Here is a 26767-nt window from a genome sequence, read left to right as displayed (position 1 = left end):
TGATCTACGGTTGATCTCCCACGTCGGAACCCGGCCTGCTCCTGTGAGAGCAGCAGGTCAATGACTGGTTCGACGTGGACGTAGATGAGACGCTCAAGGATCTTGTAGGGGATACATAACAGAGAGATGGGAATGTAACTCTTGGGGTCCCCTTCAGGCTTGTTCGGCTTAGGGATTGCGACAACTAGGGCTCTTCGCCCTCATATGTCCCACTTTTCACAAATTGTGATGCGATTTTGTTTGCAGAGATGGGGCAGTGACGGGGGCAGTGTCTAGATCTACCAGTGAGATTGTTAAGGATGCTCCATGCCTTGCGGCTGGAGTGTGAGAAGTCGATGGAGTTAGCGCTCTTGTCTCCTTCGGCTGAGTCTAGACAGCAGGGCTGAGGCAAGTCTGTCTGACTCAGCTCGTGGGGGGGCCCGGAGGAAGGCACAGTAGAGACTCTCACACTCCGCATCCCAACACAGTTTGTAGCTATTGCGACCTCCGCGTGGAATGGATTTTTAGCCTCTTTCACCAGTATGCCGCAGAGTTCCCGGTACGCCTCGTCCACGCTGTTGGTGTAAAGTGGTGGGAGGCACTTCGTGGATCTATTGGTAAGGAGGCAGTTTCCAGTTGGCCTTTTGGAAGTTCCATTGCTTCACCGGCTCACTTGGGACGAGGTCCACGAGTTTAGGCATGGTTATCAGCAATGGTCGGTGTTGGGACCGCGGGAACTTTCCTAGCACATGTCTATCAGGGAGCCGGTTATCAAAGCCGATGCTCGCGAATGCCAAGTCAGGATTTATCCCAGTTTTCCAGCGACCTGAGACAAAGCTGGCTGTCAGCTAAATCACTGTAATGTAATGTAATGTAATATTCTAAAAGCATAAAGATCAGGGGGAGAAAAGAAAACCCGAACTGGTGATTAATTATAGGGTATCTAGAAGGCCCTCGTGCATGGTGCTGGTTGGAATGAGAGGCCGGTCATCGGTGCTCTCAGCTGGGAGGGCAGTGGTGGGGCAGCTGGGGGGGGCAGCTAGGAGGGCAATGGGGGGGCAGCTGGGAGGGCAGTGGTGGGGCAGCTGGGAGGGCAGTGGTGGAGCAGCTGGGAGGGCAGTGGTGGGGCAGCTGGGAGGCAGCTGGGGGAAGGGGCAGCTAGGAGGGCAGTGGTGGGGCAGCTGGCAGGGCAGTGGTGGGGCAGCTGGGAGGGCAGTGGTGAGGCAGCTGAACATGTGCTCAACAGTTGTGTGTGCTCTAGGAATTGAATCACCCAAGGGTGAGACCACTAGGGGTCAACACGTGCACGCTAACTTAATTAATACTGCAGAGAAACTGGGGGTCTGCAGTGGGTCTGTCCTTTGTGTGTGTGTGCATCTGTGTGTGTGTGTGTGTGTGTCTGTGTGTTACCCCTTTGAAACATTTAAATGTTTCAAATATTCAGAATCCCTCTCATTTGTACCAACCAGAAACCTCTGAGTAACATAGGGCCCTTTCACACCACGGTACTTTCCCCCAGGAACTCCAGTAGGAACCTTTGGAGGTACTAGCTGTGTTCCCCACTCTCCCTGTTGGCCCGGGGGGAAAATACGAAGGGGAACACAGTCAGACAGCTAGCGTCGGAATACTGTACCAGAAATGACCTGTGTTCCTGACTTATCTTACAAGCACAGGATGACGCAGGGAATCAATTAACTTTAAGCGCGTGCAAATCTAAAGGAATCAGTGGAGTGAAGCAACGCGGCGCTGTACCGCTCTATCTAGCTAATGACTGGTTCCCTCCCTTTAATCAATCACATTTCATACCACATAATCAGCATGGACATGCCCTCTGCGAGGTCACACTAGTCATGCCGCTGCCTGCTCCCCACGGCTAAATAGAGTCACATTGTCACAGCGTGTCACAGCTCGGAGGGCCGTCTGAGAACATGATGTGGTGCTGTAATAATAACTCTTCAATCTTCTGCCATCTTTGTCCTCTTTAGTCGTGTTCTGAAAGCTCTGATGTTGGACTGGACAAAGCTTTTATGTCATTATCTGACTTCCTTAGCGATCGTCATGTCTAATAAAGTACGTACCTCTCTTGAGATGTGTTATGACAGACTTATCTCCACAACAGATTATTAGAGTGAATTCGACTGTAACATTTACCACACATTCTACTGTACTGTATATAGAGAGCTGGCTGTATTTTATCTCTCAACATAATGAAAATTAGAAATAGACAGTGTGCATGTGTGTGTGTGTGTGTGTGTGTGTGTGTGTGTGTGTGTGTGTGTGTGTGTGTGTGTTTGCGTGTTCAAAACTCACCAGCTTGCGTTGAAACCAGCCACAGACGCCACAAAGAGCCAACAGCCAAACAGCACACACTGTCACTGCTAGGGACACCAGGAACACGCTAAGAGACACTGAGCCTGGGGAGACACACACACACACACACACACAGGAAGAGAAAGAGGTGTGACATTTGACACTTCATGATATGACATATTCCCGAGAGTTAAGCGTTCAAAGAAAAGATGGAGGAGCTTTCTTTCTCTATGAGAGATTAGTGAATATGTGCTATACAAATAAACTTGACCTGACTATTCCCATAATGCAGTTCAGGTCAGTCTGCACACTGTACACACCTATGAATCACACTGTCAGACACGAAGCTCGGTAGGACATGCTTTTCCCTTCCCGGATTAATTGAATGGGTCAGTGGAGAAGCGATAACAATAACCGTCTGACAAAAGGCCCGGAGAGTATTTCGCAACCTGAACATTTCGATACATTTCAAGTTGGGGCTGCAGGCATCAGTCAAACGCACACACACATCATTGTCACAGTGTCAGCGTTTGTTTACTGCCAGACAGGAAGTGAAGCTGACAATACATGAGAGCTGATGATTAATGAGCGTCACTCTGGACGGCCAATGAAAGCAGCAGAGAAGGGACAGTGAGGATTTATTTCATCTGATAAGCAGTAGCATGTGTGTGTGTGTGTGTGTATGTGTGAGAGCGTGCACACACTCACAATGTGGCATGGCATGGCGTGCGTGTGTGTGTGTGCGCGCCCTCACGCGCGTGTGTGTGCGCGCATGTGTGCACGTGTGCGTGCACATTATGCACTGCACAATGTTTTCCCAACAGCGAGTGTACCCTGTGGCACAGTGAGTTTCAATCAGCCAACTCTACATATGGCAAGTAAATAAAGAACCATCAAGCCTTCATACTCAACACCAGGGAAGACAGCAATGTATTCATATCTCTGGCTGCCTTCTCACCATGCTCTTCCCAGCATATAAAATTATAAATAGGTGACAAAAAAACAGCTACACATAGAATATTACCTTTTCTTTCCAATTATGCATATTATGTGTTCTCTCTCTCCTCTTGCACCTGTCTCTCTTCCCTTGTCATTACTGGTTGCTTTATCTCACTCCCCCCATCCTACTTTCTCCCCCTGCACTCTGCCATCACCATGTCCTTGGGGGGAGACATGGGGGAGAGGAGGGAGAGACTCGTTTCATATGTAAAAACTGTGAAGTGGTAAACATGTCTTTTTCTGGAATCTGCTGGCAGCCAGCCTGTCCCGGTGGAGCTGCAGGTGAGAGAAGACCTTCAGGCTTCAGCTCTTCAGCTGCTGCTCCAGACCCAGAGCTCTGACTGGCTGGCTGGCTGGCTGACTGACTGACTTAACTAACTGACTGACTTGACTGACTGACTAGCTGATTTGACTGACTGACTGACTAACTGACTGACTGGCTGACTTAACTAACTGACTGACTAACTGACTGACTGACTGACTGACTGACTGACTGACTTAACTAACTGACTGACTTGACTGACTGACTGACTGACTGACTGACTGACTGACTGACTGACTGGCTGACTTGACTGACTGACTGACTAACTGACTGACTAACTGGCTGACTTAACTAACTGGCTGACTGACTGGCTGACTTAACTAACTGGCTGACTGACCGACTGACTGACTGACTGACTGACTGACTGACTGACTGACTGACTGACTGACTGACTGACTAACTGGCTGACTTAACTAACTGGCTGACTGACTGGCTGACTTAACTAACTGGCTGACTGACTGGCTGACTTAACTAACTGGCTGACTGACCGACTGACTGACTGACTGACTGACTGACTGACTGACTGACTGACTGACTGACTAACTGGCTGACTTAACTAACTGGCTGACTGACTGGCTGACTTAACTAACTGGCTGACTGACTGACTGACTGACTGACTGACTGACTGTCTGACTGACTTGACTGACTGACTGACTGGCTGACTTGACTGACTGACTGACTGACTGACTGACTGACTGACTGACTGACTGACTAACTGACTGACTAACTGACTGACTAACTGACTGACTTGACTGACTGACTAGCTGATTTGACTGACTGACTGACTGACTAACTGACTGACTGACTAACTGACTGACTGACTGACTGACTGACTGACTGACTTAACTAACTGACTGACTTTGACTGACTGACTGACTGACTGACTGACTGACTGACTGACTGACTGGCTGACTGGCTGACTTGACTGACTGACTAACTGACTGACTAACTGGCTGACTTAACTAACTGGCTGACTGACTGGCTGACTTAACTAACTGGCTGACCGACCGACCGACCGACCGACCGACCGACCGACTGACTGACTGACTGACTGACTGACTTGACTGACTGGCTGACTTGACTGACTGACTGACTGACTAACTGACTGACTAACTGACTGACTAACTGACTGACTGGCTGACTTTACTAACTGTCTGACTGACTGACTGACTGACTGACTGACTGACTTGACTGACTGGCTGACTTGACTGACTGACTGACTGACTGACTGACTGACTGACTGACTGACTAACTGACTGACTGACTGACTGGCTGACTTAACTAACTGGCTGACTGACTGGCTGCCAGTCGCTGCCAGCCGCTCTGCACGACCAGGGGAGTCTGAAGGAGTACTTCTATTCTGAGGTGTTTCCGAAAGCGAGACGGTGATGCTATGAGGGGGTTGATATGACATAAAGGTGACATAAAAATAACCCCCCGCCCCCAGCGAGGAGAAGAGTGTCTGTAGAGGCTAGAGCAGAGCTGTGAGGCCAAGACGGTCTCCAGCCGAGGACGAGGACGGCAGCTCAGATCACGTGTGACCGAGGGAGTCGATGATGGACGACCTGCGCGGGGCTTACGGGGTCAGATATCGAAGACCGAGCAGACGGCCGCGAAGACAGGCCGAAGCAGCCCCCCCCCCACACACACACACACACAGACACAGTGCCGTGATGATGTCAGGCTGCACCTCCTGTGTTTCCTCTGAAGGTCACGGGAGGGGTGGAGGGGTGGAGGGGGGGGTACGGGAGCATGTTTTATGATCCGTTTCAGTCAGGGGGGCTCGGGGGAGGGGGATGGAAAGCTACCAAACAGAAACACGCCGCATCCACAGAGACCGCCTGACGACAGGCGGTAACGGGGACCCGAAAGCATCTCCTCAAGGCCTCTCCAAAACAAGGTTGGCAGGGATGTGTGGCTTGGTAACATTGGACAAGGAAAGAGAGAGAATATAGTGTATGTACAGATATAGTATACCTTCCAAAAAATATAGTCGACTCAAGTAAGAAAGTTATTTCATTTATTGTGGATGGAATACCCTTTGTCGGGTGAAACCGTGCGTTATCAGTATGGTAGTGGTATCACAGTAGATGGCCATATTATGGTGGGCTTTACCTACTGGGATACAGTATATTCATGAACATCATCGCCAGACACAGCAGGTAAGAGATCAAAACGACCAAGAGAGTGGCAAAGAGAGCGGCAAACTTCTTTTAAAATGGCACAGCTCATTAAAACTGACTCACTAAAGCGGAGCTGATCACACCATTCAGGCTGTCTGATCATAAGGCTTTCAGAAACACTCAAAAGACTCGAAAGCTGCTTGTTTGTTTTAGGTATGCTTTTGATTGTTTTTGATCTTTTTATATGCAGTGAAAGCGAGAATAAAAAGCGCCGGGGAGTGAGGGGAGCGAGGCAGGTAGGTGACATGCCCTCCAAACACAACTGAGACTGCGTGTGGGGACTGTAAAAAAAAAATAAAAGAGCTAGTCTCTGGAGGAACAAGTGTCAGAACTAAAGTACAGGTGGAAGACAGGTGCGGGGACACGGGTGTGGATGGCCCGGAGAGCAGCAGGCGTTACAGACCCAGAAATAGACCCGGGCAGTAGTCGTACCGCGCATGCATGTGACTTCTGACCCACATGCAGCGAGAGCCAGGCCCTGCCGAGCAGAACAGAGCCCCAGTCCTCAGGGGTTGTACTGTTACAAACGGCTAATTAGACAGGCAGGAACTGGGGCAACGTCCAGTCAGCAAAGCTGCTACGCCACGTTTCTATGGTCTGGGACTGGAGGTGGAGAGGTGGAGGTGGCGCTACAGAGGCTCAGCCCAACCCCCCCACCCCCCCGTAGACGGTCCAAGTCAGAGTTGAACTCCTTAGCTTACGTTTAGGTGTCGGCCTCTGTCACCGGCTTTAGGCTAATCCCCAGAATATTCAACCCTCTCTGGACTGTTAGACTGTGTGTGTGTGTGTGTGTGTGTGTGTGTGTGTGTGTGTGTGTGTGTGTGTGTTGCTACAGTGAAAATGGTACCTTGTTGATTTAAGGCAACGGGGGTGCTGCTCTGCTGGCGAACCGTGTGGTCAGCTTGTCAGCATGTGGCTGTGTTTGTTTGTTTGATTCACAAAACAAATTTCCACTCGTGGACATGAAAGATTTCTTTCTATTTCTATTTCTAAGGCAGGGGATATTTTTGATGCCGTTCAAATGGACTACAAATTTGTATTATTCTGCAGCATGACAGATACAATTCTGCTTTAATTTTCTTAATATTGAGAATTTGGTTTAAATAATTTGTTGCAATAACTGTACTGTAGGGTCAATCACAGAGCAGAAGATATTTCTCCTCTCTCACCGCAGTTAATTCGGAGAAATAATGAATCGAAGAAAACAATGAATGTGGAAAGGCAGACAAAAAGGAGGAGAGTGTGGAGAGAGATAACTTGGTTCCAGGTAAATACTGTAGTCTAATAGTCGAATCAATTGACAGGGAAGTTTGTGACATTTCCCAGGGGAACACAGATCTTATTAGATACAGAAATGGTGGTGTAGAGAGGTTGTTTAACATGGAGTGTGAGTACAGCCAGCGATTTGTGCCTCGTTCCGTGGAGCACACCGCCCTAGACTGAGGGTACATCTGGAGCTACGTACGGTACTGTATAGGCAGAGAGGAACACGACCGCCTCGACCTGGGACGGACCAGGCAGACCTGGGCAGCAGCTGGGTGAGGATCATGGTGCTGATAGAGAGACGTCACAGCTTCGCTCTGCTCACCAGCACTCCGGGGTCAGTGGGGGGGTCAGGTGGGGGAAGCGGAGGGGGTCAGGTGTGTGTGGGGGGGGGGGGGGGGCTTACGGGGTCCAGGATCGTGCAGCCTCTCAGACACACAGCTGCCTGACCAGCTCCCCCTCCACCCTCCTGTGGCCAGTGGACAGGCAGACAGACAGAGAGGGCTGCCAGTCAGCGGGGCCGGAGCACTGTGACAGCGTAGCGCCGCGGTTCGTCACGCCGCTGAAGCGCGGCCGCCCCGGAGGGCGCGACGGACCCGGGCAGCGCCCAAGGACGCGGGTGGGCGGAACCCTGACAGGAGCCCGTGTCTCCAGAGAGTGAGAGAGAGAGCCCCCGGGCTCACTCATGTCCACACCGAGCGATTGTCCTTCTGTCCACATGTCAAAGTGTCCTTGAGCAAGACACTGAACCCCAAAATTGCATGGCAGCTGCCGCCACTGGTGTGTGAATGTATGTGTGAATGAGTGAATGAGAGGCCACTGTAAAGCGCTTAAGATAGAAAGGTACTATATAAGTGCAGTCCATCTGTATACAGGCTGGACAGACGGACGGACGGATGGACGGACGGACAGATGGGTCATAGCTCCAGTGAGGCGAGTGAGAGGATGGCGCCCACACGCTGTCTGCTCTCTGGCGGACTCAGCAGGGGGCCGGCGGCGGCCTGACAGCCCAGCAGATAACAGCGCTACGTATGACACATGGCTGGTGTCACTTATCATAACGAGCCTGTCATCATCCACTCTCTGACGACCTGGGAACCGACCTCAGGAGCCTCGGGAGTACTTGGGAGACCTGTGGCTAATGGAGATGTTGTATTTTGTAGCAGATTTGTGGTTATTTTTTGTACTGAAGGGATTCCAATTAGCGAAAACATCTTTTGCTTAATGGTTGTGAGGGGTTCTTTTGGGACTAGTGGAGCACTAACACTTCAAACAGTGTTACTGAAGATCCCCACTGTGTAGAGAACATCAAATTCTAAATTAATACACGGTGGGACACGTAAGGCATATTTCCGTCCAAAAGCATTATTACTTTCGTATCCTTGAGCATAATTTTACATTATGCATTCGTGAGGTGAAGTTTCATAGCATGGCTGTCCGCTGAGTAAGATCAGGAAAACATCCGGGATAATTAAATAGCACAGTACAACATGTGAGCGAATCATTTATGGCCTCACAAGAGACCCCAGAAGTGTGTGCTGTGTCATCATGTTCTTGTCGACCAGCCAACAACAACAATACAGTTAAGAGGCCTGTATGTTTGTGTCGAACAACAGCTACCGTAGGAACCGGTGAAGGTTTGAATGTCTATGCCAGCAACAATCAACATCTTCCTCATGTACAGTACTATAATGTCATCCATTTCAGAGGAGGAAGAGTGGATGTGATTTAATTTCCTCCCAATTCTTTTGATTGAATGAGTAATAACAATAGCATACTGGTTACATCTATGCCCTTTGACGACCACTGATGAAGGATGTAAACAGCGTGCATGGATGGTCCATGTCTATCCAGCCCAGCCCGTCCACACAGTCTGGATTAACCGGACAGATTGAAACGGATGACTTTCATATGAGAGCCCACAGAGGGACCTCGACACATTTAGCAAGGACTGTCTGGCTGGTGACAGGCCTGCTTCTCCACGTCTCTCTCTCTCTCTCTCTCCATCTCCCTCCCACAAAACTGATATTAATAATGGATGATATTCATAGAACACTGGATTATCCCAGTACGCCCTGTGCTGCTTATGAGTAACACTAGCCCATCATCGCACTGCCGGCCAATCACTCGGACGCTGATGCATGCTCCTCTTATATTACTATTACCATGAATGACGACCGAACGCTCAGATAATTACACGTCTAGACTAAAAGGCCAGAATGGGAAATGAAGTGTCACTGGATGATTCTGTAATGGCTTCAGAGAGTCACATGAAGCCTGGCTGAACACCTCAGAGATACGTACGTAGCTCTCTGGGTCGCTGTCGCTGGCTGTCCAACCCCTCAGGGTCTGAGGGTCCTCAGAATAACCTGCCTGTCCCAGGTCTCCTAATCCTAGTAGCCTGATCCAGCAGACCCAGTATCACTCAGTTAAAAACCACTAAATGACACAGATGACAGCACCGTACAGAATCCTGACTGGGTTAAATGTTTTCAGAGCCTCAAAGGGCCATGCCCACTTCCCAACACAGCAAAGAAACCATTACTCACCATCCCCACCTCACAACCTTGACTTTATTGACTTAGTGTCCACACGGTGCCTGTTTATGCAGCTGGAAGTGTTACGGCAAAGCCCATTTTAATGAGCCCCACGCTACAACAAGCCTACAGCCTAACCGGGAAACACCAACAACCACTTGGCCAGTTGTCTGGCTCCCAGCCAAGGGATTTCCAGCCACATGGCTGCTTCTCCGGAGCATGCTTGTCACACGTCAGCATGAAGGAGATCAGCCTCCATGTTGATGGAGGGATTTTAGAGCCCTAATTCCATGGCCCTTGCCTTCCTCTCCTTGGTAATCAGTATGCCTGTTAGCACTCGTATTAGTGGAGGCTGCAAAGGTCACAATTTGTCTACTCTCCTTCCAAAAGTCAGCTCCATGAAGGTGGAGGAATGTACATAATCTGTCACTGAGCTGAAGAGTACCTTTCTCCTCCTCTCCCCACCTCCTCCTCATGCTCTCCTCCTCCTCTCCTCATCACCCCACCCCCTCTGCTCCTCTTCACCTCCTCCTCTCCTCCCCATCTCCCCACCTCCTTCTCCTCTCCTCCTCCCCCACCTCCTCCTCATCCTCTCCCCATCCTCTGCCTCCTCTCCCCACCTCCTCCACTCCTCTCCTCCTCATCTCCTCATCTCTTCCTCTCCTTCAATCCTCTCCTCCTCATCATCTCATCTCCTCTCCTCTCCTCCTCCTTGGTTCTGTGTGGTTGTTATCAGCCTCTTCTGTGATGTAGTCTATGTATCTATCAGTGACTTGCTTCATTGTTGCTGTTACTCTCTCTATCAGGGCTGCATCTGTTCATTCACTCCCTGCCTCTTCACCTGACTGCACACAGACAAACACACGCAAACACAAACACACATTCTCACACACACACACACACACAGACACACACACAAACACACGCAGACACAAACACACACACAAACACAAATAAACATGCAAACACACAAACAGACACACACTGACAAACACACAAACACACACATGCACACACATGCAAACAAACACATGCAGACACACAAACAAACACACAAATAAACATGGAAATACACAAACACACACACAAACACACGCAAACACAAATACACACACAAACAAACACACATAAACACACGCAAACACACACTCAAACATACACATGCAACACAAACACCCACAAACACACACACACACACAAACAGACACACACAAACACCCACACACACACACACACACACACACACACACACACACACAGGGGTGAAAATTAACTTTTTGGCTCACGGTGAGTCACCTGCCAAGGGGACTGTAGATGAAAAAATCTACCGGCCAAGTTTATTATTTTTTCCAGATAGCCTTCCGAAATCTAGTCGCCAATTGGACATTTTACCTGCATTTGGCCGGTGGCAGGTGTTCATTTTCAGCCCTGCACACACACACACACACACACACACACACACAAACAACACACACACTAACAAACACACTCAAACGCACACACACTCTGGCTTGACGCAGATGAAGGGCAGCGGGGCCATGTATGTGGGAACATACGCTCTAGGGAAGTGGAAGAGGAGCTGTGGGAGTGGAGGAGGGAACCGACCGTGATGTTACTGAGGAGGACAATTTGTTCCTCAATAATATGCACACAGTCAGTCTACACACAGTCTGCACACAGTCCACAGTCTACACACAGTGTACATACAGTCACTCAGTCTACACACAGTCCCACAGTCTGCACACAGTCCCACAGTCAGCACAGTCTACACACAGTCCCACACAGTCCCAGTCTACACACAGGCTACACACAGTCCCACACAGTCCCACACAGTCCCACAGTCAGCACACAGTCCCACACAGTCCCAGTCAGCACACAGTCCCACACAGTCCCACAGTCTACACACAGTCTGCACACAGGCCCACAGTCCCCATCTGCCCATACTGTATCCACAGAGCAACGCTGGTGACTGCAAACCAAGACAAAGACATGCTTCTGATGCACACTGTGGGTGGCATTACCAAATCTAATCTCAGTCATAGTCAATTGGACCGAGTGGCCAAAAGAGAGGGATGGAGTCATGTCTGTGTGTGTGTGTGTGTGTGTGTGTGTGTGTGTGTGTGTGTGTGTGTGTGTGTGTGTGCTACTAAACGTCTGAGCCTTAACGTCTGTGTGCATACGCCAAAGCTATCTAGAGGTACTGTCCTTATTCCAAATATTCCTCCTATTCAAAAATAGGAAAAACTAGAAATGGTGCTCAGAGGGCAGAGACCTCCGCCAGCCTGGGCATGCGATTGGAGCAGAAAATCACCAGATCTCCGCTCCAACTGAGAACAAAACAAACTCACCCCAGACACCAGACGGACCCCCAATGGAAATCATTAATGTCTTTGCACAAACAACAATCGCATTTAATTCCTAAAATATACACGCACGTACGCGCATGCCAAGCTGACTTCAAAGCCAGACAGACTCCACTTGCCATAAAGAAATTACTGTAGATTCATGGCTACCTGGAGGCCTTTACCTCTGCCTTGTTCATTCAATTAAAGAGTCCCTGTAAAGAGCGCTTTATTACTGGGCCGGACAGGCTTGGGGGAAAAGCCTAGCCTGCAGTTAACCCTGGCCTCTGGCTAAAGGATGGAGTTTTGACTGGACTGCAGCCCGGCTCAACTCGTTGTAATAGATAAATTCAAATTAGTGTATTCTCTGTTCCAGACATTGTGTAAAGTGAGCAGTTGTCCTCTGTTTATTGCCCTGACCCCTCATCTCCAGGCCTTCTGATTGACTTTATGGCAGGAGAACTCCACAGGTGTCCTCTCCTCCCAGCTATCTTTGACCTCTGTATATGTTCACTTTAGCTGTTGAGCATCTGACCTAGCCTACTCACTGATAATTGGCTAGTGAGGTATTTGCATATGCAGGTATGGTCACACCCACACTGTTTATAATGCTCCGTTTTCATGATAATCTTGCTCTTGGTGGATGTTCCTTCTCTCTGTGAGCCCGACTTTGCAAACTCGTAAACTATCTGGAATAAAAGTAACCAGCTTGGACTTTCAAAGATGAACCTTGGCATTCTCGACTACTCTTGTCTTAATTATTAGAATAAATCTATAACATTGAGTGTCTCTCTAGTCCATAAAGCAGCCGGTAAAAGACAGGGCTCCCGCTCAAATTTTATTTATAAAGCACATTTAAAACAACCGAGGTTGACCAAAGTGCTGTACAGCTTCAGAGCAGCAAAACACACAACACGCAACAGAACACTACAATGCATCATACACAATACACAATAAGCAATATAAAATACAGAACAATACAAGGGCCATCGGGTGTCCAGCTCAACCTGAGTTGAAGGCCTGGGAGAACAGGTGAGTCTTTATAGAAGACTTAAAAATCTCTATGGTCTGGGCAGACCTAATGTGCCAGGGCAGACTGTTCCGCCCCAAAAGCTTGGTCACCTCTGGTCTTCAGCCAAGTCTTTGGGACAGCCAGCAGCAGCTGATTAGAGGATCTCAGTTCTCCAGCTGGGGCATGAAAGTGCGTACGTGTGTGTATATTTTAGTAATTGTATGCAATTGTTGTTTGTGCAAAGACATTTCTGATTTCCATTGGGGGTCCGTTCTGTCTATCCGTATTGGTTTTTCTGTTTGTCCACCATTTGTCTGTCTGCCTGTTTATCTTTCTGTCTGTCTGTCTGCCTGTTTATCTTTCTGTCTGTCTGTCTGTCTGTCTGTCTACCCATCTGTCTGTCTGCCCGCCTGTCTATCTAGCTGTCTAGCTATCTGTATCTGTCTGTCTAGCTATCTGTCTCTGTCTGTCTGTCTGTCTGTCTGTCTGTCTGTCTGTCCGTCTGTTTGTCTGTCTGTCTGTCTGCCTGTCTGTCTGTCTGTCTGTCTAGCTATCTGTCTCTGTCTGTCTGTCTGTCTGTCTGTCTGTCTGTCCGTCTATCTGTCTGTCTGTCTGTCTGTCTGCATTTATCCACCCAGGCCATGAAGATGGCTCCAGAGCCAGACTAGCTAGTTGTCCTCTCCTGTCCTCAGTGTGCTGTCTGATCACTCTGGCTCTGCTCTGAGAGGGACCGTAGTCACTGGAGAGAGCGCCAGTGTACCCGTCTGGCAGCTACGTGAGGAACAGAGAGTATCTCCTTTTCAAAGGAATGATAGGTCTGGGCGCTCGCATTCTTTGTCAGTTTCAAAAAGGCTGCAAAAAAAGGCGTTCATTTACTCTGACCAGGGACCGTGGCGATGGCGCGGTGACACGGCCTCCTATCCGCTCCGGAGAGGCATTGTATTTGTTCCAGAGGGCTCAGCAGCCCTTTCAGCACTGACCTCAGCTGGCTCCGCGCGCTCTCTCCTCAGCCGTGTGTGTGTGCGTGTGTGTGTGTGTGCGTGTGTGTGCATGTGAGGCTGTCCGCCCTGTGCTCCGCCCCGGCTCTGCCGGGGTTTGAGAGGAGCGTAAGGAGTAAATGGTAAATGGTAAATGGACTGCACTTACATAGCGCTTTTATCCAAAGCTCTTTACATTGGCCTCTCATTCACACACACATTCACACACCAATGGCGGCAGCTTCCATGCAAGGTGCTAGCCTGCTCATTGGGAGCAATTTGGGGTTCAGTGTCTTGCCCAAGGACACTTCGAAATGTGGACAGGAGGTGGGATTCGAACCGCCGACCCTATGATCATCGGACGACCCGCTCTACCATTGAGCCACAGCCGCCGGAGGAGTGCGTCTCTCTGAGGGGAGGCCCCCAGGGGCAGAGCTGCTCGGCCTCCCCGTCGACGGGCTGTGATGTATAGACTCTCCTCTTCTCTCTGCCGGAGAGCCTCGGCGGAAAATAGCCCTCATTTGAATCAGCTCATGTCATAGGAAGGACAAAGAAGGTTAGAGAAATATGTACCGCTACCCCACTACCTTTTTTCAATTATACCCTCCCCCTCCCCGCGCCCCCCCCCCCCCCCCCCCCTCACCTCCACCACCACCACCACCCACACCCCCGCGTGTGTGACTGTGTTTAAAAAACATCTTAATATTGCCCCTGAACTCACAATACGACCGTCTACCTACGGCTTGGGCATTAGTCCTCTCAGGCAGCCCAAGGTACTGTAGCTACTAGCTACACACACAGTGCGGCGTTAATGTGTTCAAAAAGACGGGTTCATCTTGGATCAGGGCCGCCCTTTGGACGTACTCGCGGCTATCCCAGCCCGGCGCTGGCTTGTATATCTGTCAACAATTTACTGCTGGGGTGTCACCCGGCTGCCTGAGCGTTATTGACGACCTGGCACAGCTGCTGGCTGGCAGCAGGTTCCAGTCACATTCACATGGGAAATCTGGTGCATTCCACCTTCCTACAGCACCACTTCGGCAGGGAGCGGCCAGTAAGATTCCTCCCATATTAACTCGATTACTCTCCACCTGAGGATGTGTTAGCCTGGCTACTGTAAGAGCTTTTCCCTAATACTTGCTCGGGACTACAGTACATTAAGATTGACTGTGGAGAAAGATGCCCGCTCGATATTCACGCCAGCGCGCTGCGGACGCGGCCGGCATCGCCGCATGCTGCGTCCACGCAGAGATCACACATAGCAGCGGCGCGACGCGTTTCCCAGGGCGCTAAAACCCCACCCCGCCAAGCATGCTGGGATACTCACAGGGCCTCACCCCCCCCAAGCATGCTGGGATTCTCCATCTGGCTGGCTGGGCAGCCGTCGGGCAGGAGAGCCTTAGCAGCAGGCCTCGCCTGTGCCATTAGGCAGAGTGACACGTGTACAGCTCTCACACCTACTTGACATTCTCACCCCGGCGCCCAGACGAGGAGGGTGTCGCTGGGCGGCTGCGGATGCCGCCAACGGGGGAGTGGGAGGAGGAGCGGGGTGGTGGCGGTGGCGGTCTCTGGAGAGGAACTGGGAGAGATGAGAGGGTCGGACGGGAGGCCTGAGCCTGATTATTACACGTGAGTCATCTCTGTCATCGCTGCACAGGCATCTCCAAACGGGAAACGGCGGCGTCATATTTTCTAGGGGCATAAATAATGTCCGCGTACATCAACCCAACCCATGCACACTAAATCAACCCATGCACACTAAATCAGCCCATGTACACTAAATCTTACTTTTCCTAACAGTGTCACCGTGATGTACGCTGCAAGTTTTTTTAAACAGATTGGGAATAGAAAAACAGCGAGCGGTAACCTTCTTGAAGATTTATTAGCGCCCCCCCTAAAAAAAAAACTATAATTTTCACCATGTGTAATGGAGCAAATGGAATATGCAAATGTGGATCCTACTGAACCACTCTCTGGGCTCCCGGCCTCCGTTTAGTCATGAGCAGCTCTAACAAGGGGAGCCGTGTGATTTGTATGCATGCTGACCTTTAAGCCCATTGAAGGGGTCTTTAAAACATGGCGCTAAGGGGCGGGGGCTGTTTCCAAACAGAGGCCACTGTTGTTGTGCCCGAAATATCAAGACCAGAGTCAGGAAGTAGTTAGTACTAGAGCAGAGGGTCAGGAAGTAGTTAGTACTAGAGCAGAGGGTCAGGAAGTAGTTAGTACTAGAGCAGAGGGTCAGGAAGTAGTTAGTACTAGAGCAGAGGGTCAGGAAGTAGTTAGTACTAGAGCAGAGGGTCAGGAAGTAGTTAGTACTAGAGCAGAGGGTCAGGAAGTAGTTAGTACTAGAGCAGAGGGTCAGGAAGTAGTTAGTACTAGAGCAGAGGGTCAGGAAGTAGCCAGCACTAGAGCAGAGGGTCAGTGTTATGATATGGTATAGTTTAATGTAGATTAGTATTTAATATGTATTTCAGTGGGGTGTAGTGTGTAGGCTAGCACTGATTGATCACGGGTCTAAGAGGGTGTGGCTACTTGATGGGTACCAGGTGTCATTATAAAAGTTTGAGGACACCTGCGAGACGGTGCCATCTGGTGAGAGAAGACCTGGCCGTGAGTCGAGCGGGAACAAACTGGCTAGCTACACACATTCTTGCAGAAGAGTATCATCGTAAATACTTGTAAACTGACTGAACGTGAAGAGGACAGGAGCTGGTCGTGGAGTCATCGCAGGAGGGAGTGGACGCAGCTGGAACTAGACAAAGCCGAGATGTGTGTTTTCCGCAGGAGCCTCAGGTATGTCCGTGCTCACCTTAGACCCCTAACTAGGGAGAGTGCCAACACGGAGGGTAAGCGAGGCCTACTTCCACGTCGCATGCAGACATGTAGGACATCTTGGGTTATAGGTCGATCAAGGGAATAATAGACGAGCCATAGGATAGATTGGATAGGACGACCGTAACAGTCAGGAAGTAGCTAGCGCTAGAGCAGAGGGTCAGGAACTAGTTAGCGCTAGAGCAGAGGGTCAGGAACTAGTTAGCGCTAGAGTAGAGGGTCAGGAACTACCTAGCGCTAGAGCAGAGGGTCAGGAACTAGTTAGCGCTAGAGCAGAGGGTCAGGAACTAGTTAGCGCTAGAGCAGAGGGTCAGGAACTAGTTAGCGCTAGAGTAGAGGGTCAGGAACTACCTAGCGCTAGAGCAGAGGGCACAGAAACTATAGCTAGCACTCGTATATCTGGTTCAAACACGTCCCATTCACATCCCCTCTTCGACCTCTCCAGCGACACGGATGTTACTCTCACGCTGTTCATGGACGATGTACAGCGGGATGGCAGCACACAGACCAGTTAACATCAATGGGGGAAGATCTCCCCCACTCATGAATATGGGTTAGAGCGAGTGCGCAAACCCAACGAAATAGATTACCGTTGGGCGCTGAAAAGATCAAACAGAGTGTAGGGGAGTGCCAGCATTGCCTACAGGCTTGGAAGAGGGGGAGGGAGGCGGGGTAGAGGAGAGGGAGGTGGGGTAGAGGAGAGGGAGGCGGGGTAGAGGAGAGGGAGGCGGGGCAGAGGGGAGGGAGGCGGGGTAGAGGAGACGGAGGCGGTGTGCAGTGCGCCACGCCGTGGGGCACTGAGAGTGGGTTGGTGTGCCAGCCCGAAGAGCCTCTCTCTGCTCTCATTAAGCCTCAGATCGCTGCCAGGGGATCGCGAGTCCAAGTCCCACAGGGGACGGCCAATCGCGACAGGACGACCAGCTACCGGCTGTGCCCCCCCCACCCAATTCCTCTCTGCTAGATAGATGAATCCTCCTCCCTTGCTCTCTCCTCCCACATCTACAGTAGTCTCTGGTCTCCACAGTCTCCTCCAATGTCTCTCCTGGGCTCCAGGTTCCCAGTGGGCTCCATGTCGGCGGCGAGCGCTGGGAGGGAGTGTTTTATGGTGCAGGGCCAGGCTGCCAGCGCTCCCTGGAAGCACATTACACCACGTGTGGCTGTAAACAGCAGGTAATGGGCGCAAGTGGCAGGGAGACAGAGCAGGCTGTGATGAAGAGATAAGGGAATAAAGCAAGCTTTAAGTGGAAAGTGGAACAGCCAGGGGGACGCCAGCTGCCTTTCAGGAATCTCTCTCTCTCTCTCTCTCAACTCCCCCCTTCTCTCCATCCTCTCCCTCGTCTCTCAAGCGAACATGTGTGAAAGAGTCACAAGCCAACAGAGAGTCAAATTGATGAAGGTTTAATAAAATGCAAATTTTACTCGGCGGAATTAAATAATGAATGCAAAAAGCCTATTACGGCGTATTAATATTTCAGAGAAAAGGAGAGGGAGATAATGTGTATCCTGGATTCAGACTGAAACAGAAGGTTGTATGGGAGTTGTCTCCTGCTAGGCGCCACTGATCCATGAGCAAAAGCTGTCTGGATGATAATATTCCCATTCAGGATGGACGGACACTGGCTTTTCTCAAACACACAACAATGCACAAAAGTACAACTCCACATATATAATGCATACTGTATAATCATGTTTTCTGTTCAACGAATGCAACATTGCATGTAGATCCATAGTGCACCCTTGGGCTATGTTTTATACATGACTGTTCTCAGTACGTCCGACGTCAATATGGCCTCTGTGTTGCGCCTACACTGTGCATCCACGCCATAATGAGCTTTGTCAGCCGAGCTAAGAGGGAAGAGGGCTGTCTGGAGGAGCTGCGCGCCTGTCAATCAACACCACTGTGTGTGTGTGTGTGTGTGTGTCACACTCTTCGGTGGATGCTGTTGCAGTGCGGTCATCATCAGATTTTAATTGTGTTTACACATGCAACGTCTAAAAACAATTTTAATTACAGGTCTCGTTTTCTCTCTCTCTCTCTCTTTCTCTCTCCCCCTCCCTCCCTTGTGGTTAATTTGGAGGTGTAAGCTCTCCAGCTCATCCCTGCTCAAACACTCCATTTTCTTAAAGCTTCTCTCCCCCTAGTCTCTCTCTCTTTTACTGCCCACATATTTCATCACCTCCCCGTGATTAAGCAGAGTATTGAGAGCACAATGGAGAGGGACAAATATTCCCAAAGGAAGGAGAGAAAGAAGCAGCCCCTCTGACCTCCGACCTCACATGCATGGATTATGTGCATACAGTATGTGAGAGCTCAGTTAAGAACAAGGGTGCAGAGACACCATTCATATGTGATAGTTCTGTTAAGAACTGGAGCAGGGACACTCTTCGTCTCTGTCGGGGTGTGCTGGATATGCCAACATTTAGCAAAAAATTACAAAAACATGAAGCCGTCCACCCTGAAACAACCAACCACACACACACACACACACACATAGTCACACACACACACACACACGGACACAGACACACGGACACACACACAGACACACACGGATGCTCTGATGATTCAGGGGAGCCCCAGTAACGTGAGCGTGATGTGGGCGTCTCTGGTTCAGCAGGGTCACAGAATCAGAGCACCAGTGGCGCTGAGTGAGGAGAGCCGGGCTGAGGCAGAGCATGCAGGGAGTTCTGTGTTTGTTTACTATGTGTGTTTGTCTTTCCAGGTTGAGCAGCAGGATCCAGCCCGTCCCTTAACATCCTGGGCCCACACGGGACTGGAGAGCCGACTGGAGAGCCAAGATTTCACTGGAGAGTCAAATATCCACGTACTCTACACACACACACACACACACACACACACGTCTGTATTTGAATGTGGGTGACAACTTATGGTGTATATCGACTATAGACTCACCAATGAACGGTCAAATAATGAGTGTTGAAACATCGCCCCGATGTTTAAAAAATATATTTTTAAACCTTTATTTAACCAGGCAAAGCCATTAAGAACAATAGCGACCTGGCTGATGACCAAGCTGTTGACCAAACTCTTCTTCTTTGGTGTCTCGTTGAGGGCATCAGTGGTACAGTTACTGTACTTGCATACAGTCCAGAGAATATGGTAAATGGACTGCACTTACAAAGCGCTTTTTTCCAAAGCGCTTTACAATGAAAGCCTCTCATTCCCACATATACATGCAAGGTGCTAGCCTGCTCATTGGGAGCAATTTGGGCCTCAGTGTCTTGCCCAAGGACACTTCGACATGTCGTCAAGAAGAGCCAGGATTCGAACCTCCGACCCTACGATCATTGGACAACCCGCTCTACCTCCTGAGCTACAGCCGCCCCTGATCCCCATCAGGGATATTCCACCGGATAACCGTCGAAACCACTGGGCAGGGTCGCAGGTGGCCTGGCTGGCGTTAATGAGCGAATACAGACAAGCACACGTGATCCTCCTCGACAAACAGCCCGGCTCTCCTCTGAGTCGAGCCCTCAAAGACGCAATCCTGTTGCACATCTCGTTCCCGCCAGATGCGTGGAGTGGCAGCAGCGCCGCGCTTCTCCTTCTGACGCCCAGACCAATCAGAGATGCGCCGCTTGAGCGCACCAGCCCAATCTGCCACCGCCGCCGTGTCGAGGGCTAAGGTCCCTCGGCTTCTGATTCCCAGCGCTCCTTTCCAGGCTTCACTCGGTCGAGCTGCCGTGCCAAGCAAAACACCAGATGATCAGCCGGCAACCCCGCAAGTGAGACACCGACTGGGATGGAGTTTAGGGTGGGGGGGGCACGCAGGGGTGGTTTCAATATCTGTTCCTGATTTCCCTTAGCGCCTACTACACCACTACTACTACATGTTTTTTACCCGCCGGCTACTGGGGGCATGCTGGGGCCAAGCCTGACAAGCCTGTGCCCACAGCTCAGCTGATACTGTAGGTTCCCAGATCCCTGCAAGAGCTGCAGGCTTATTACAACCCCAGTTTTACAATCTCCCTGGTCAGTTGTGTGGATCCCACGTTCCATGCTTGGCAACATGGCCGTTCCCGTCGTCCATGTCCGCTTTTCACACGTCATCTATCGCTCCATCAAGGGCTATTACTCCTCCTTCTCCCTCCCTCCCTCTCTCCCTCCATCCATCCATCCATATCTCTAGCTATAGGAACTTTAGCCAGGCCCTACAAGCAGCCAAGATTGCCATCAGGTTAAAAACTCCTCTTTTACCCAACTTGCAATATCTGATTACAATAACTCGTTGCTGCCCCACTTTATGATGTTTACACCGATACCTACTGATATACAAATCTACTGTACAAACATTAGAAATCACAAGGGATCGTGAAGGCCTAGCCTAAGCCAATCTTTCATTTAAAATGATTGACTTTCTCTTGTCATCTTAGCTCTGATAAAAGGAAGTGTGAAAACACTCCGTCTGGACACCCTACCCTCTCTCCCTCTCTTTCTCTCTCTCGCTCTCACTCTCCTGCTCTCTCTCCCTCTCTCTTTCTCCTGCTATCTACTGCCACCCCTCCACCCCCTCCCTCCCTCCGTGCCTAATTGACACCTTTCATGACTGCACACTCTCTCTTTCAATGCTCTGTCACCAACACCTCTCCACTCCTCCACATCCCTCTCAACCTGCTCTCTTTCTGACCAGATCCAATAACAACTCAAGGCAACACCACCCATCATTAAAAAAGTAATGTAACGCACAGCCAAGTGGAGCGCGGAGCAACAATCTAACTTCAAGCTGTCACAGATCCCTCCCCCTGCATCATACAGCCCAGAGGAGACTCGACTGGAAAGACTCAGGGAGAGATGTGGACCAGGGAGGGGGTAGAGATGTGGACCAAGTGTGTATTTTTCTTCTTGGCTAGTAGCAGTCTAAAATGTTTAAAATGCAGCCATCCACTGCACTGTTCTTTGCTGTCGCCTGCTGTGGAGGCGGCATCAAATTCGGGGGAGTCAAACAAGCTGAACAAGCTGGTGAGGAGGGCTGGCTCCGTTGTGGGGCAAAAACTGGACAGCCTGGAGTCTGGCAGAGAGGAGGATGAGGGATAAACTGAAGTCTATCCTAGATGACCCCTACCATCCCCTCCATGACAAGTTGTGGCAGATGGGGAGCACTTTGAGCCACAGGCTCATCCCACCCAGGTGCAATACAGTTCAGACGTTCATTCGTGCCAGCAGCCATCAGACTGTATAACAGTGCCTGAGCGTTCTGCGTATCACAGACTTCAACAGATTTTCCCAGACAAAAAACGGTAATTGCCGGTTAACGGAAACCCTGCTGTATGTATTTTTATATGTATATCACTAGATATACCTAGACAGCTGGGATGTACGTATGTATGCATGTATGTATACTGTACTCCTTGACTGTCTGACAAAGTCAGACATCATACAGAGTAGTTACTAGGTAGTCCTTCATTACCTCATCATTACTTAATCATTAGTTAATCATTAGGATTGAGTTAATCAGTAACTACTCATTAACTAATCATTGGTTCCTCAGTAACTACTGTACATTTGAATCCAGTTGTACTGTAGCAACTTAAGCCGTGTGTTAATTGTTTGTGTTTGAGCATTCAGGCATGCTGCAGACCATTCTTCTTCGATGTCCTCCTGTAAATCTAGCCTCCAGCTTGTAAGTTTATCCTCTGAAGACTCAGGTGACTTATCTACAGTACAAACAGGTTATAGAGCATCGATACCTGTCCCCTATCAGCGTGTTTCACTGTAATGTCTTCCAGCATTGAGAGAGGTGGCTGAGAAAGTAAGTGGTTGAGAAGCAGATAAAATGTCTTATTTGTAAAAACTTTAAAAAGTGCCGTGAAGGAATATCATACTTTTCTTGTAGTTCAGTAAATGACATCAGCCTTCCATCATTCCCATATTTTAAAAGCCAATGCACTACTACTCAGCAGAACTCACAAGTGCATTTCCTTTCTAAAACAAGTGACTAGGAGGCAGATGTACTAACGTTTGCGAGCGCAGCGTAAATAGCACCTTGGGTAGTCCGCAGAAAGTGCGCGCGGTGCGTCTTCAGTTTGTGTTGGATGTACAAAGCCTGCGCCTCAATGCACAATCAGCACGTCACCACCCTCAAACCCTAAAGTGGTGGGAAAATATAGCGACTTGCAGTGCACAGTCTTGCTTTGTCCATAATTAGGCTACCTCTGTGCAATTGATTGCATTAAATTATGAGGACTGATGTGGTAGGTTATCTTTAGGCTGGTCACTGATGTTGATGGTGTATGGCATTGGCCTTGTGTATCTGTTTTGCAAGTGCATTGTAGGCTATCTCTGGCATACAGTATATTCATTTTCTAAAGCCAATTGTTTAATTATAAAACCTTGTATCCCAGAATGGTGCGAATTGTAATCAGTGAATGTCTGCATTGTGAATGCTCCAGTCCACATTATAATCGTAATATTCTACTTTTGAATAATTTCAGTCCTTCTTAAATCGGGACATACAAAATCTATCGGAGACCAATTTGATTAGTAGGCTATGAGACCTTGTAAATGTGTTGCATGAATATCGGATTATCAAAAATATTTAATAATAATTGTTCCCCCATGTATGCAGTTCATAAAACTGTATGTTCATAATCAACAGGGGATATGGTTATGTGTAGGCGGGTGGGTTATGTGCAACTGGATTACACCTGCTTTTCAAAGGCAAATAAATTTCACCGCAAAACAGACGTGCACTTTACCCCGCAGTTTTCATACAACGGGATATTAATCAGCATCTCCTTGCGCATCTCCTCCCATTTGTGCATGTTCACACTCACCTTTCCCTCGACCCTCCCATGAATGTATATATGCATGAGTAGGAAAGCGCAACTTGCCCTTCGGTGGGCCTGCGCCAGGCAGAATGCAGTTTGACCCATGTGTGGTCTGTTTGAACATGCCATGTTGTCAGGCGTACGTTGTGACGGAATAATGCCAAAAACGGGCACTAACATCTTACTAGGCCTACATCTGCCCCTATGAGCATAATCTAGTGCTGAAGACAAAGTGCAAGAATAGAAAACTAATCAAATAAAACAAATCAAATAATGCGTCATGGAGACTTGCTAACTTGAGAGTTTTTCGAAGCGGTTTTAATGATAATTTTATCGCGATAAATTTCATCGAATGTTATCGCAGTGTATCATTATACGGGTTATCGTTTTATCCCGAAGCCCAGCCAAGCTCCACTGCTAGGAAGGGACCCTTCACCCTGGCCTGCTGGTCGTCACTGATGCACAGTAATGGGGAAGATGAGATGGAAGAGGGGGAGAGAGAGGGACGGGGAGGGAGGGTGGAGGGCGGGAGGGAGAGCGAGAGGGATGGAGAGAGAGCCAGAGGGAAGGAGGGAGGGATGGAGGGAGAGATGACAGGCAGCCAAGCTGAAGAAATGGCATTCATACAGCACAATCTGTCAGTCTCACCACCTTGCCAGATACCAGCACACACAGAATCACATTCTTTTTTCTTTTTTACTAAATGCCAAGAAACGCACACCACAGCCACAAACTCCTGGGATATACAGTCCTGAAGCAAGCAGTGCAATTCAAATTGCCTATGACCTACAGTAGTAGCCTGTTACATACCGCGTTTCACTGCTTTAGCAAAGCGGCTAATGGTTAAGCTGGTGGTTCCGATAGCAGGCTAAACATGCAGGTACAGAGTAACACTTTCCCCTATTATTGCCTTGGAGGGATGGCCCGCCCCCCCAACGGGAACTCCCCTCCTGAAAGACCCCCCAAAAACTGATGCCAACAATCAGACTTTTAGATCGCTAAGGGTTTTAGCATAAGTCAATGGAGTTGAACATAGCGAAAATTAGCATCCAGCGGACATTTTCTGACTGGGATGAGAGATGATGAAATGAAAATATTTTCATTTGCAGTAGCTACAGTAGCTACATAAATAATGTAACCACAGTTTAGTCTATGTCTTCTGATGTTAGTAACTATTACTGTTAACTGTTGTTAATGTAGGGCAGGGGTGCCCACACTTTTTTGGCTTTAATTCACATGTCATTAAAGTCATATCTTATCTTAAAAAGAATCCCATTGCTGAAAACCCATTAAAAAATAACACCATACAACCAAAATAACAACATATGGCTACTGTTTCAAAATCAAAGAATATATTAATTCTTCTAATTAATTAATTGATTAATCAATCTACCAATTACTTCACACTACCCAGGGGGAAAATTGGATTTACAGACATGGAATGTTGTAAAAGGTTGTGCACCAGAAATGATATCTAGGACCTTCAAGGATCACAACCTGGGTGGACAACCTGGTCAACCTTTTGCAGGAAAGCTACAGGAACGTCCAAACAATGACCCCCCCGCCCCATACGAAAAAAGCCTATTAAGCTGGCTGGATCAGATTCCATCATTCTCTTTGTGATTGAATATCTCTGTTATAGTTCGTACTGAAGACACATTGAGCCAACCTATTGAAAGAGCAGAAAATAAGCTTTCCAGTCATACCTTGGTCAAGCATGTTCCCAATAAGCCACTAGATGGCGCTGCGACTTTTTTGTGAGATCCATTTCAAGCTTGTGGTCTTCTGGATTGTTTGCTATGTTCAAAATGGGTAAATATACTTAAATGATTATTTTGATATAGCATATTAAAGGGTTTACATTAATATTTAGAAGATTTGCTGCCATTGTTAATTTGAGTTGATTTGATGATTTTCCAACAAGTGAGAGGATTTTAAGCTAGCTAGCTAGCTAGCCACGATTGTTACTGTAAGATAAATATCTTAAATAATGTCTCAATCATTTGTACAGCATTTCATCAATATATAATTGTGTGTGTCTGAGCGTATTGTAAGAAACCAAAGAAGTCTGGGGGGAAGACTTCTGCAACTGGCAAGAGCAATGAAGTTACTGCCCTTCTGCGAATGACAGATCATTGCCAGTGGTGGAGAACTCAACATTGTTGACTTCATAGGCAACCATGAGTGTAGTACCTTCCCCCATCCCTCTTCCAGGAAGATGGCAGTATGAGAACAGGGACCAAGGCCAGCCTTGGGAAGATCCTGAAAGAGGAGACCAAAGTGACCATCATCGCTGATCTGCCCCAAGACTGCCTCAAGACAGCAGTAGTCGTTGATGCCATGTGCGCCATACAACTTTGGTCTTTTCACAGAGGTGAACCATTTGGAGCGATCGCTGACAGGTACAAACACCTGCTGCTGAATGATGTGCCTCCTGGTACTGAAATCATACACTTCTGTTGTGACAGGTACAGTGGAGCCAGCCTCAAGTCAGCTGAGCAGGAACAGAGATATGCCCGATCCAAACCAGCCAAACTGTATGAAGTCAGTGAGCAGTACACAGCTCCAGATCCAAATGAGTTTTTTGCAGTGTACCTGCTAACAAAGCAAACCTGCTGAGCTTCCTCTGTGAGAGATGGTGTGAGGATGAGCAACGGGAGCCTGGTCTTGGCCCCACTCATCTCTACCTGGGTGGTGGATTCAAGGAAGAGACGAAGAGTGTGGTGCTCACAGCAGGGTCTGTTATGGATGTTCCTGCTCTGGAATCAACACAGCAAGAGGCTGACACTAGGATAATCAGGATTATCCTAGTGTCAGCCTCCTGCTCTGTTAGATCACTGAGGTGTGTTGCACCAAAGTACAGACATATGGTAATGATGTCAGTGTCATTGGCATGTATGAAAACTCTGTTGACTCCCTCATTCTGGACACTGTAGAGAATGTGGAGGAAAATGTTTTTCTAGTTCTGGGCCAAATGAATGATTATTTTGTGTTCAACTTCTGATAATTGTGTCATATATGTTGACAGACAATGCCATTTTAGTTAATAACCAAGAAGAGAGTATTAAACTGAAATAAATGTTTCACCACCAGTAATTTTGTCTATTTCATTATTAAAATAAGGCACAAGGCCATCTAGTGGCCTTATTGGGAACATGCTTAACCAATGTATCACTGGAAAGCTTATTTTCTGCTCTTTCAATAGGTTGGCTCAATGTGTCT

General features: G+C 48.8%; 1 protein-coding gene across 1 annotated transcript in view; it reads right to left on the bottom strand.

The window, feature by feature from the left end:
• Nucleotides 1-26767, bottom strand: part of syt7a (synaptotagmin VIIa) — a gene marked incomplete at both ends in the record, with an annotated part of 89671 nt that overhangs the window by 50897 nt on the left and 12007 nt on the right. Inside the window, one exon of the mRNA XM_084452930.1 lies at nt 2290-2393. Coding sequence (XP_084309056.1) covers nt 2290-2393 — 104 coding nt within the window. The remainder of the gene's footprint in view (nt 1-2289; nt 2394-26767) is intronic.

The sequence above is a fragment of the Borostomias antarcticus genome (genome assembly GCF_949987555.1).
Source record: "Borostomias antarcticus genome assembly, chromosome: 18".
NCBI lineage: Eukaryota > Metazoa > Chordata > Actinopteri > Stomiiformes > Stomiidae > Borostomias > Borostomias antarcticus.
Note: the sequence above shows the minus strand (reverse complement) of the source record. Positions and strands in the feature narration are given on the sequence as shown.